General features: G+C 39.5%; 1 protein-coding gene across 2 annotated transcripts in view; it reads right to left on the reverse strand.

The window, feature by feature from the left end:
• Positions 1-13,487, reverse strand: part of ARHGAP24 (Rho GTPase activating protein 24) — a gene marked incomplete at both ends in the record, with an annotated part of 409,839 nt that overhangs the window by 58,670 nt on the left and 337,682 nt on the right. Inside the window, one exon of one of the 2 annotated variants that reach the window (XM_079714372.1) lies at positions 11,045-11,167. In XM_079714372.1, coding sequence (XP_079570498.1) covers positions 11,045-11,167 — 123 coding nt within the window. Of the gene's footprint in view, positions 1-3,904; positions 4,020-11,044; positions 11,168-13,487 lie in introns of those variants that run through there. The other variant, XM_079714371.1, reaches the window with a different exon arrangement.

Consider the following 13,487-nt stretch of genomic DNA (forward strand, 5'->3'; position numbering starts at 1 on the left):
ACTGTCTATGAACTAGCAGAAAAAGATAAGTAATAATACTATACTTCCCCAGCCTGCAATAGATCTTGAATCCTGGATTGAATAGACCTATTGCCATTCTTAACTATGAGAAGAAATAAACAAATATAAATATATATTTCTTATCACAAGTGTGCATAAAAGCACTTGAAAATAGCTATGAAGATAAGGTGGCCAGGTGGCAGCATATAAGAAATATAGGGGCTATAGAGTAAAGAGTATAACAGGTGAACAGAGAAGGCTTGATGAAGAAATGAGAGCCAACAATGACTTGAAGACAGTGTAGAGTGTGGAGAGACTGCAGAGGAGAGAGAGCATCACTGCAGAGGGGGCACTGAACAGAGCAAAGAGGTGTTACAGGAGATGGGTTCAGGGAGGAAGAGGGGATAGTCTGGGGAATTGGAAATAGTTGGAATTACTTAGAAGCCCTTGACAGTTGCATGAAACGGGACATCCTCCTGGGAGCAATAGGGACTCACGAAAAATGTCTAAGCCGTGGAACATTGCTTGTTAGTACTGTTTCAGGAATACCAACTGGCCGACACTTTACAAATGAACAGTGCTGCAGGAATTTGTGAACAATGTTGGGGGTGAAAAGAGGTGAGGATAGATGCTGTCTTGAAGAGCCACTTCTAAGGTCAAAATACTTTGTGTGCATGAAGCCATAAAGGCACAGACAACTAAGGTGATGGAAATAGAAATGGAGCTGAAAGTATATAAAGAAGGAAGAAGCAATGGGGCATGACCACTAAGTTACTGTCTAGGGGGAAAAAAAAAGCACTGGGGAATTAATGATGCTTTATCTCCAAGAAGAACATGACTCAGGAAAGACAAGATAAAGTTAGGGTTTAAAATTTTACTTTAGTATGTTCTGTGATCACAACAGTCTTAAACCATCCAGATCATTCTGACTAGAAATTAACACTGACGTCAGAACCCAAAGTGTTCCAAGTAATCAAAAGTTTGGTTAGGCTCTGTATGTTACATATTAGTCTTATGGAGGTAAAAAAATATATAGTTTCAAAATCAAAAGGGTAAAGAACACATTGTAATCTTTATCTCACTAGAACATAAATCCAAAGCACCACTCTCCCCAGCGTCCTTCCTAATAGATGGTTCACAGTGCCTAGATTTTTAAAACCACTGAGAAAACATGTCCGGAGACCTTTATTAGTAGCTAAACAAAGAAACAGAGGGCAGTAAAGGACAGAAGAGATCTGTAAGAGAAAGGAACTCACAGCAGTGAGTTCCAACAGGCACAGCATGCAAGCTGCAGTACCACCAGGCCTCTGGAAACTTTAACTGAGATCCCCTCTTCATTCTGAGGGCCATTCTCAAGTGCTGAGCTGCCTCTTCTGTCAGCCGACCCATAACAGTAGTAAAAAATGTTTTAAATGTGGATCAGGAAAAGCAGACGCATTACCATTTTTCACTTCTGGGTGCTTTTCCATGCTTCCTGCACCCTCCCTTTTGCTTTCATTGAAAGGACTTCAGTGGATGCTCTCCAACAGGCTTGGGAGAGGAACTCAGAAACCCCTGTCCACTTCTGGAACTCCTGGAGCACCCAGGGGATTAAACAAAGCACAAAACGACACTCTCTTCTTAAAGTAGCATGGTTTGGGAACCCGGGATTGAAAGAAAAGTCCATTCTTTTCAGTGCAGGACCTTGAATAAAGATCTAACACCCTGGGCTTCACACCACCACTGAAAAGAGCGGCTAGTGTGGCACAGAAACAGCCTCGCAGCCCAGCCTCAGCCCAGCGCCTTCCTTCCCAGAACCTCACTGCCTAACTGTGGTTGAGCAGGGAGAGGGAACTTAACACAGCTGAATGCCCCCTGCACCTCCTCTCCTTTACGGTTCTGACAGTAACCAGAATGCAACTTTGTAAAATAAAAATCTGTTAATCCTTGACTCAAATGCTGAACATTCTTCAGATTACTAAGACTTTGCAGAGGCAAGGACAATACTTTAAAAATAGCCCACAGGAGATGATAGATGGAAGCTGTTCTCCACTCTCTGGTTGCCATTTGCCAGCCCATGGGAATTTTCTTCTTTTTTTTTTTCTGCAGCACTGCCTTCCCTCATTGATACTTAAGGAGAGAGGGAAGAGGACATAATGAACAGCAGTGTTAACCAGGGTTCTCGAAGACATGCTATATTCCAATATGGGAGGAGAGAATGTGGAAAACGTAAAAAACACTTTGCTCTGCATTTCGAAGATAAATTAATTGTCCCCAGAACATTTCATGTTACGAATGAGCAGTAATAACCTAGAAAAGTAGACCTTCTCTACATGTTTGGATAAACCCAATTTAGTTGCTGAGTGGTGGGAGAACCAGAAGAGGGGATGTCCTTTAAGCAATTAATCCCTAGGCTTTTTCAGTTTCTCTCATTGCCAATTTCTCTATCAATGATACAATCTTACAGTAACCATGGAATCTCTAAAGATCTATAAAATATGAGACACGAAACTCCCATTTAATTATCTTTGTGGACGAGAGAGGAGTATAAATTAACACCCGAATTACTTGCTTATAATATATGATAATTCCTTGCTTATAATATATGATAACAATCATACCAGATATTAACTGCCCAAAGGAAAAGACTCAGAAAGAGCAAGTTTAGTTTTAAAAAGTTCCCACTATATCTTGTTTTAAATATACGGTTTTTCTTCTCTACTATTTTTTGTTGATTACTAGATAGAGAATGTTGATTAATAGGTGGCAAATTAAAGAAAAAAGGGAGAAAGAACAACCTTAGATGGGACTCAAGTCAGCTCCTAATTAAATTATTAGGTTACAGTACGTGACTTTAAGATTATAATTACCTAGTTCCAATTTAAATAATCATTTGATTTAATTATTCCCATTTTAAAACAAAAGGCCATTTTAAAATATGTTGATACAGAAACATTTTATAGAAATACTTCATTTTACCTGTGTTGTACCCTTTAAGTCCCCCTACACAAATCAATTCTGAAATACTTAGTTTCCTTTTCTTTTTTTCTTTTTTTTTCTTTTTTCTTTTTTCTTTTTTTTTTTTTTTTGCGGTACGCGGGCCTCTCACTGTTGTGGCCTCTCCCGTTGAGGACCACAGGCTCTGGATGCGCAAGCTCAGCGGCCATGGCTCACGGGCCCAGCCGCTCCGCGGCATGTGGGATCTTCCTGGACCGGGGCACGAACCCGTGTCCCCTGCATCGGCAGACGGACTCTCAAACCACAGCTCCACCAGGGAAGCCCTGAAATACTTAGTTTCTTTTATTGATCCTAAGCTTATATTTTCCCACCCCTTGTTCCTGATCCTTCATATCTTTGCCCTCTCCCAGTGCCACCTTATGATATATTTGGAAAGTCAAGGTGACTCCTATTTCTTATCAGTGTTAATCAATATGGTACAAAACCTCGTGAAAAGGGGCCACTACAGATAATCCGATTATTGCAATTTTCTCAGTAGGGGAGGGGAGGCAAGCGCAGGCAGCCAGAACCAAACCTATGTGATGGGAGCACAGAACGGGGACTTGAGAGGGACTCCGTTCAAGGCGGGAACAGCATGGCTGCTTGATTTGAGTTTGGGAACAGCCCAAGGTAGTCTCGGCCCCTCCCCTCGGCATGGTCCGGCCAGCTTGTTTGTTCTCCAGCAGTCAAGGTGATCCCTTTAGGACCACCGTTCTTTAAGCCCCGCCCCCCTGGCACATTCACAGACAGTAATAAACAGATCAATAGGAACCTCGAGAAATAAGTATAGACAAGCAAAACCACACATAAACCATTCTTGTACAGTTTTAAGCTCTTGGCTTCCAAACTCCCACTTTCTCTGAGCGTAAACTGACCTTAAAGCATCAGAAAGATATTTTAAAAGGACATGAACATATTATGTACCTACCTTTCCGAAAACTGAAACACCGTTTAATTCTTCTGTATGTAGTTTTAGGAATGAAAGGAGTAGACGCCAAGGCACCTGAGGGGCGCCCCCCAGTACTTCGGTCTTCAGGCATCATACAGCCCCCAAATTCTGAACCAGTTTCTGGCTCCCTTTAAAACCTGTCTCTGTGTGATATCGGGATCCCACAGCTACTCCTTCTCATGTTTGTTTATTTGTTGAAGTGCTGTTTCCTAGAACTTGAAGATTTTGATCATCCAGGTCCTGGATCGGGGATAAGTTACCACCTCTCATTTACTTCTTTTTGGCAAAAAAGTTCCTTTTTTCTTGCCTAATCCCGGGAGTTTTTGAGGTTTTTTTTAATTATTATTATTTTTTTGTTTCTGCAGACATTCCAAAATGTCACAGCAAAAAGAACCACTGCAAGCAAGCGGCACCTCCCATTCCAACAGCAGACTTTTCTTTTTTTCCTTGGTTTTTTTTTTTATTAGGAACTGTCTTCTCAGCTGGAACGGGGGGGACTGAGATTCTCTGGAAAGGTCAGCAAATAGCCGTGAGCAGGGGAAAGAGGAACAATGACCAAAAGGCCCCTGAGGGATATTTCAGTACTGTCCTTGCTGGCTCCTTTTATCTGAGCAAAAGGGGAGGCAGATAATGGCACCTTCTCCAGAAAGCATTTCGGTGCATGACAGATTCTTTTCAAGGAACTCCCCTGTTCCTTTTATAGCACCCCTCAGCCTTTGATGCTCTCTGCGGGCTTCTCCCTTCGGTCTTCAAACTCCCGGGGCTCCCGAGGGAATCGCCACGTCAGAACAGTCCAGTGCCCGTTCCGGGAGAGGCTCCTCCTCGGATCCGTGTAGGAAGCAGCTCTGCAGGGAGCTTCTCACCCGCTAGTCCTGTTCCTGCTCCCCTTTTCTCAAAGAGAGCTGGGCGGGAGCTGGCAGGGCTGCAGCTGCCTCGTCACCACGCTGTGGCTGCGGCTGCCTTCAGTGCCCGCCGGTCACATGCAGCAGGTGCAGTCACAACAGTGTGAGGGGAGCAGAGAGAGTGCCCCGCGGCCGCCTGAACCCCTTGTTTCTTCCTTTGCCTTTGCAGTGACTCCCCTGCCGCCTCTGGTCTTGTACATACCTTTACAGCTGGCTGCCTCAGTCCCTCCAGAAACCAAACAGCCCCAAACCAGCCCTGAGGGGGTCAACTTTTTGCCCCTTCCTTTCTGCATTTATTTTCTTCCTATACAAGATTATTTTTTCAGATACTTTGCAACTGAATCTATTTGTGAGTGCTGATGTAAATGTGCATATCGTTAAAACGTATGTGTGTGAAATAGAAAACTGTTCAAAATTTAGCAGCAAAGATTCTGCAGGTATAACCACAAAACAAGTTAACTCATATGTGTGTGTGTGTTTATACGTTTTTATACGTATGTATTTGTCTGGCTATGGTTTTCAAACCAATCCTGCTTTCATCTTCTCCCCTGATCGTGCATGCACCCGCTGCACCCCAGCCCCTAAGTCTACCAACCCCCTTGGTCCCAGTCATTGAACAATTTACTCACTGGGTTAATCATTCATCCACCTGGCTGTTCCATGAGCACATTTGGAATGCTAGTGCTTTAACCCCAACTGACCCCTAAGGCTTCTGAGTACCTTCTTAGCTATTTAGCAGGAGCATTAAAAAAGCTGTGAAGTGTATTAAAAAGATACTCCCTTTAGAAACATCATTACTCTGACTAGCATGGCCAGATAGGTAAAATTTTGTCACTGAGGGAATCATTATTATTTCTGCCCCATGGTTCGACCATTGTTTTTGCCTTCTGTGTCACAGCAGACTGCTAGGAAAATAAGGAACTGTGAGGTATAACTCAGTCCCACCAAGACAGTGGCAGCGCTGGATGAGAGGCACCTTGGCCCACTGAAAACATCACTTCTCTCAACATTGGTATGGAGGGAACACATGTGATTGCAGGACTTTGGAGTTGGCATGAATCTTAGTTAAAAGAGTTTTGTCCAACGTTATTTCACAAGTAAGGAACCTAAAGGTGAGGGGGTAATATCACTTACCACAGATCACACAGTGGTCTGTGTCAGAGGCAAGACCACATAGCTTCTTAATTAACCACTGCTTGCCCATGTGCTAATTACTCATCATGAGGATTTTCACATTCAGTATTTTTACTGCCTTGGTAAGTCTCTGACTCAACTCTTTTCATAAGAAGACAGAAATATACAGGAAGGACCTGATTTTGTTAGTAGCTAAAGTTAGGCTATGCCCTCAGATCTAATGAACAATTAATGAATTTTCACCCTCCCCAGATCCTAGGCTGGGTACTTCCATATACATTGCCTCAAAAACAATCGAACAGAAGCCCAGTGAAAAAGACAAGAATAACCAAAACAAACAAAAACAGAACCCTAAACTTTTCCAAAGTTAAATACATGTTTTGACATCCCAGCTTCTGGATTTGACTTTAAAGCAGAAACCATGTGCTTCTCAGCATCATTAATAGGGAAGCATCTGTTTACAGGGGGGTTAATCAGATAAAAGAAGGTTGAGGTATCTAGATTCAATACTGAACTAAGTTATCAGGCTTGGCTGTTAAGAGAGGGTGTCTGCATTTTGCATTTCCCCTGGTTCCCCTCCTTCATCTGAGTATTTGTAGTAACTTTGTTTTTTTTCATAAAAAGAAATATCAAAGCCTTATATTTTATGATTTCACTTAACAGTTTTTAATTTCTAAATATTGAAAAACTAAGCAAACTCCTCAGGTGTCACCTATGTTTTAATCAAATGTCTAATATTGAAATGGTAAAGAGGGAATATTTTACATGTATAAACAACCTGAATAAGCTTCAGTGCCTCCTGAAAAACTTTAACTATTTAGAAACACAGGTTGTAGAACTGCAGTATAGACAATGAAATGCCCTCTCTACAATAAACACATTTAAAATGTATCTGGAGGTGGTATACAGAACTTGATAAATCAGGATGAAAAGTCACCTTCTACATGTCTTTACAGATGCCATTTCATCAACAACCACAACAATCATTGAGCAGTGGAAAGGAGGTTGGAAGCCAATAGGTTTTTATTTAGGATTAACTGCCTTGGATTCTATGACTAAGATAGGAAGGGAAAATGTATTCTCTAATGAAAAGCAATTATGACAATTCAGGAGTTTTTTAGCAGCTTTACTGAGATATAATTCACATGCCATAGAATTCTCCTGTTTAAAGTGTACAATTCAATAGTTTTTAATACACTCAGATATATGCAATGATCATCACAGTTAATTTTAGGACACTTTATCACCTAAAAAAAGATCTCATATGTTTTGGCTACCAATCCACTGCAAACTCCTTATTTCCCCATCCCAGCCCTAAGCAATCACAAATCTACTTTCTGTCTCTATGGATTTCTCTGTTCTGTACTTTCTTATAAATAGAAAATAATATATATATATATATATATATATATATATATATATATATATATATATATATATATATATATATATATAGTCTTTTCTGACTGGCTTCTTCCATCTAGCACAATGTTTTGAACGTTCATTCACGTTGTAGCATGCATCAATACCTCATTCTTTTTATGGCTGAACAATCCATTGTATGACTATACCACTTTCTGTGTATCTATTTGTCCTTTGATGGACATTTGGGTGTTTCTACTTATTGGCATTTAGGAATAATGTTGCTATAAATATTGATGTGTAAGTTTCTGTGTGGACATACATTTTTCATTTCTCTTGAGTATATACCTAAAAGTGCAAATGTTGGGTCATATGGTAGCTCTATGTTTAATCATCTGAGGAACTGTCAGACTGTTTTCTAAAACAGCTACATTTTAAATTCCCATTAGCAATACAGGGGGGGTTTCAATTTCTCCACATCCTTGCCAATACTTGTTAGTATGGAACTTTTTGATTCTAGCAATCCTAGTGTGTCCAAAAGAAATGGTATCTCACTGTGCTTTTGATTTGTATTTCCCTGATGGCTAATAACACTGAGCATCTTTTCATGTGGTTATTGGCCATTTGTATATTTTCCTTACAGAAATGTATATTCAGATTCTTTGCCCATTTTAAAATTGATTCTAATTGGGTCAAAATTTTGATTTGTCTTTATTTTTGAGTTGTTAGAGTTATTTACATATTCTGGGTAGAAGTCCAAAATCAGACATATGATCTGGACATAATTTCCTCCCATTCTATGGGTTGTCTTTTCACTTTCTTGATGGTATTAATTCAGATATTTTTGAAGGACTCAACTATATTCATCCTACTTATCAATTTTTAAACACTTTTGTTTTTCATATACTGAAGAATATACTATCAATAAGGCATGGACTTGTAATTGTGGGTTTTTCACTATCACAGTAGAAGTAATAGATTAGCTATTGTGCAATAAAGCAGGAAGAAGCTCACAGTGAAAACACACGAGTTTTCTTCCTACTTATGTTACTCACAGTATGACACTTGGCAAGTCATTCATTCTCTCTGGGTCTTAATGACCTAATCTACAAAATGTGAGTCTGAACTAATAGAGTGGTTTTAAAATATTCTTGGGGAGGGCGAAGGGTAAGCTGGGACAAAGTGAGAGAGTGGCATGGACATATATACACTACCAAATGTAAAATCGATAGCTAGTGGGAAGCAGCCACATAGCAGAGGGAGATCAGATCAGTGCTTTGTGCCCACCTAAAGAGGTGGGATAGGGAGGGTGGGAGAGAGGGAGTCGCAAGAGGGAGGAGATATGGAGATGTATGTATATGTATAGCTGATTCACTTTGTTATACAGCAGAAACTAACACACCATTGTAAAGCAATGATACTCCAATAAAGATGTTAAAAAATAAATAAATAAAAATAAAGTAAAATATTCTTAAGTGGTGAAAAACTTATTTTCAATGAAATACTAAGTGGAACCCCAATACATAAGATAAATAAAATGTTTCTCAGTCATATAAATTTATTGTTTACAACTCAAATTTGTAACATTTCTTTAAAATTCAATCAGTAAGTATAGAGGGGCTATATTAATACAAACATTTGAAACATGAGCTTGTGGGTGACGTTTGCAATTTTCTGTCAGGGTCAGCATTCGGTTTGGTTGTGTATTCTCTAACAACTTTAGGAAATTCCGATGTTCAGATGAATCACAAAAGATTTCTTGCAAATTTAATGAGTACTTTAAGAGCTTGCCTTACAATCTCATTAACACTCTTCAATTAAAACAAAGAGGGAAGGAGAAGATTTATTCTTCACAGTATTGTTTCTGTTGTAAGTGCTCTATGCTAAAATATATCTCTTTAAAAGTAAATTTGAACCAGGCATTTGCAAAATCCCTGAAGCACATTCTGCAGGATAAAGTATACAAACCAATCAGCTACTAAAGTATTCCTTCCAGGTTCATAAATTTGAAGATTAACACATAGATCTCACTAAGATCACTTGTGATACTCCTGGGCGGATAGGACCTCCTGTGGCCACTGATTTGGTGAAGTAAACTGGATCTCATTCATTTTTCTTGAGAAAAGGACAGATGGAAGAGGAGGAATGGGAGAAAATAATCCTTGATAGAAATAATCCTTCAACAAAAGTACCACTTTCAGCAGATATTAAGAATCTTCCTGAACTCAGGAGCCTCAGAAACCTGATAATGGAGGGGAAACAGGAAATTTGAAAAGACATATCCTTAGGCTTCCCCAGAAATCCTTGACCCTGAGGGTAGCAGAAGACGACTCACAGCTGAGTATGTATCTCTCATAAATAGTCATGAAGACCCCTCTGCTAAGGCACTGGGATGGGATCTCAGCCCACTGGCCTCTTCAAACATTTTAAAGTCACTTACTAGCCATTTTAGTATATGAATAGGGTGACCATACAAGTTGTCACCCAAAATAGAACACCGTGAGAGTGAGAGATAGCACTGTCAATAATTAGCCTGGGACAACAGTAGTAAATTACACTGTTACCAGGCAAACTGGGATGAATTGTCACCCTGGTTAGGAACCTCCCCCTCCCCCAAGAGGAGATCCTGCTAAAGGACAGACAGTTTGCAGACGTGTACCACTACTCTTGTAAAATATCAACATGTCTTCCATGAATCTTTACTATTTTAAGTTTAACTTAACTTTTCAACTTTTTAAACTAAGCTTTTGAAGTTATTCTAAAATGTAAAGAGGTCAGTCAGCTTAAGAAGCATCTGATATGTTAAGGGAAAAAAATTCACTTCTGAATTCAGGGGGCTGACAATACACAAAAGAGAATATAAAATAAATATGAAAGTTCTAATTGCTTTAATAGATATGAATTTGATTTATATCATTTATTTTAACTACATAAACATAAAATAACTAGGCTTTACTTTCTTAGAAATACATGTTCGTTATAGATGAATATTTTGGGGTCCTTATTTATTTGGTTCCATTTATTGGACTTTTTCTTTAAATATGTTTTCTGTTTATATCACTCTATATTACTTGATATAAAAGATCACATCTTTTATTCTTCCTTCTTCCTTTTAGCTCTATTCATAGCACCATGTAGCTTATTCTTCACATGATATATTCTCTACATTGTATTAGCTTAGAATTTTAAAAGAAACATTATCAAATCCACAAATACTTTCCTGATTGCAAAGTTGCAAAGTTTTTTGTTTTTTTTTTTGTTTTTTTTTTTGTCCCTCTGATTACCAGCATATTTTCATCCAATGCTTTGCCACTCCTCTTTGATACCACTGAGCATCTGGGGGCTGAAATCTCTTCCAAAACTAATAGTCAAAATGTTTTTTTGCCCTGTATCTACAGGTTATTAACTAATCTACATTTATGATATGAGGCTCATAAGTATGTATTATTAGTAAAATGGAACATCCAAGATAAAAGAAAAATATTATCCCTTTTTATAATTCAAAATATTTGTGGAAGAAGGTTGGTTATTAATGATATTTGATCTAAATTGAACTTCTAGGAGTTACTTAGATATGTGTCTACAAATAAATTAGTAGTTTACTATTTACTTTAATATTCATCCATTTGAAAGTAGGTGCTGATAGTGACACAGGCTGGGGGAAAGGATGAACAGTTTTGGCCTACCTTTCTGTTTTTCCATGATTTTAAAATACACTCACCTCCTCCAAACGGTCCCCATATGACTCGGCGGATGGACTTGACCCAGTCTTCCATATCATTCTGGGTGCTCGCCATAAGGAGGTAGCTCTCATGATTTGCTGTCATCCGATCTCGATCGCCTCCTGTAAGAAGACAGGAACATTAACACATGAGTGTGTGCTCAAAAGAAGATTACCCATCAGCAGCCTCCTAGTGAATCCCTGAAATATAAACTGTACCTAATGCAGCTAGCACTAGGTTCTACCCAATGAATCAGAAATATTTTACCATGGTTTCATCATGGGAAAAAAAAAATCTGCTTAGAAGGGAAAGGCTCTTATGTTTCCAAGAGAAAGCCAGCAAACAAATGTCATTCCCCAAACAAAGCCTAGCTTTTTGTCCTAGCAACAACCCATAGGCCTGTATTAACTCATAATCCAATCTATTCACACCATACTGCTGAATAGGGAAAAATAGCAAAAGCAAAATGAAAGATGGAGAAGTGGTCCGCAGAGCCTGTGTTTTCATTCCAAGCAAGCACAGAACAGTCTGAGTCTGCTCAGCTCACACAGTGAGGCCACCGGGCACATCATGGTTGAGTATGAGTCCCAGGAAAGGGAAAAGAGCCACATGTGAGAATCTGTCCCAGAGGTCCTCCTCTGTGCTCTGTCCTGGAAGGGGAGCCTCTTCCCCCAAATCATACCTTCAAGGGGACACACAGAAGAAGACACAAGCCTGGCCAGTCTCAATGGCCAAATTAACACCCCAGATGGCCCTGCCACCTAAGGGTTAGCTTTAGGAAACCCCAGCAGTACCTCCTTGCTTGCTGGTTTCTCTTATCCGCCCCCTTCCCCGCCCCCCACCACTGGCCGAAAACAACTCGTACACTTTAAAACCTTTATAATCTCTAAAATCAACTTTGAAATGCTGGAGATCTATAAAGCATTTTTATACTTAAAGGAGCATTTCTGAAAACAAGTATCAGTGACTGCACTGCTTCATTCTCTTTGAAAAAACTAGTGTGGTTCACAGAAGGAATCATTAAGAAAATGGACCATTAAGTTTTATTTAACTGAATTCTGATAATATTTCAGCATTAGACTGACTGCTAAGGTGCTCAAATAATCTATGAACAATTTAATTTTCACTAAGTGCTGTAAACTTGCAGCCTTGGGTTGGATTAATTCATATCTAAGTATTTTGTTTGTTTAAGACATTGTCATTGTTTTTTTTTTTTTTTTTTTTTTTTTTTTTTTTTTGCATTACGCGGGCCTCTCACTGCTGTGGCCTCTCCCGTTGCGGAGCACAGGCTCCGGACACGCAGGCTCAGCAGCCATGGCTCACGGGCCCAGCCGCTCCGCGGCACGTGGGATCTTCCCGGACCGGCGCACGAACCCGTGTCCCCTGCATCGGCAGGCGGACTCTCAACCACTGCGCCACCAGGGAAGCCCTCATTGTTTGTTTTTAAGTGGATCAGAACAGATGCCAACTGTTCTAATTCACAACCCTTTAGTTCTGAGAGCCAGGTACAGCATGTTGCAACTGAAGGGGTTCAAAAACAATCTCCTTTGTGAGGAGTGTGCAGCCTCCAACAGGCCCCACACTTCCTATTCTTTCACATCCAATCTCATTCACGAAGCTCTGAAAACCTTAGGCATTTGAGTTTGTGATCTCTGAATTTTATACAAATGTCCTAGGTTGAGAAATACAACACTTCTAGCATTGATGCAAATTAACAGAACAGGTGCGGGGTCAGAGAAGTGAAATAACTTTAAGCCAACCAGCTGAACAGCCAGCATTGGTGTTTTACATTTCAATACAACTGAATTTGGGGGCAGCGTGGGTGAGGGATGCCATCAAATCAGTTCCCTAATGTTTACAGATCTCTTGAATAAACAAGATGAGCCTTCTCACTTTAAAGAGAACATATCACTATTTGGGAAACAATGACCTTCTTACACCTCTAGGTCTAGCCTAGGTCAATCATCACTTTAAGCAATTTATGTCTGAAAAAGCATAAGCTCAGGAAATCAGAGAAAACCCTGCTGAAATCGCAATTCTATATTATATTAGCTGTTTAACTTCTGGGAAAGCACATAACTTCTGGAAACTCAGTATCTTTAGTCATGCTTTAGAAATAATAATCCCTATCTAGTAAATTTTTGTGAGAATTAAATGAAATGAACTTAATATACTAGCACTATGTTAGGCTAAAAGAGAAATTCTGTAAATATTAATGCAGTCTCATTTAACTGCCTCCCATATCTACAAATGCAAAAAAGACATATCACATTTAATTTGACTTCAGAGACATACAATTAGTGTAGTATGCTAGTGAGTGCTTGGGAAAAATTAGTCAATAATACACATACACAGGAGTTTTTATAGAAGGCTGTCTTTCTTTGCTACATAACAATGCACATTAAAGTTGTATACTGTGCATGTAGGAAAATTTGTCACACA

Source organism: Hyperoodon ampullatus, assembly GCF_949752795.1.
Source record: "Hyperoodon ampullatus genome assembly, chromosome: 1".
Lineage (NCBI taxonomy): Eukaryota > Metazoa > Chordata > Mammalia > Artiodactyla > Ziphiidae > Hyperoodon > Hyperoodon ampullatus.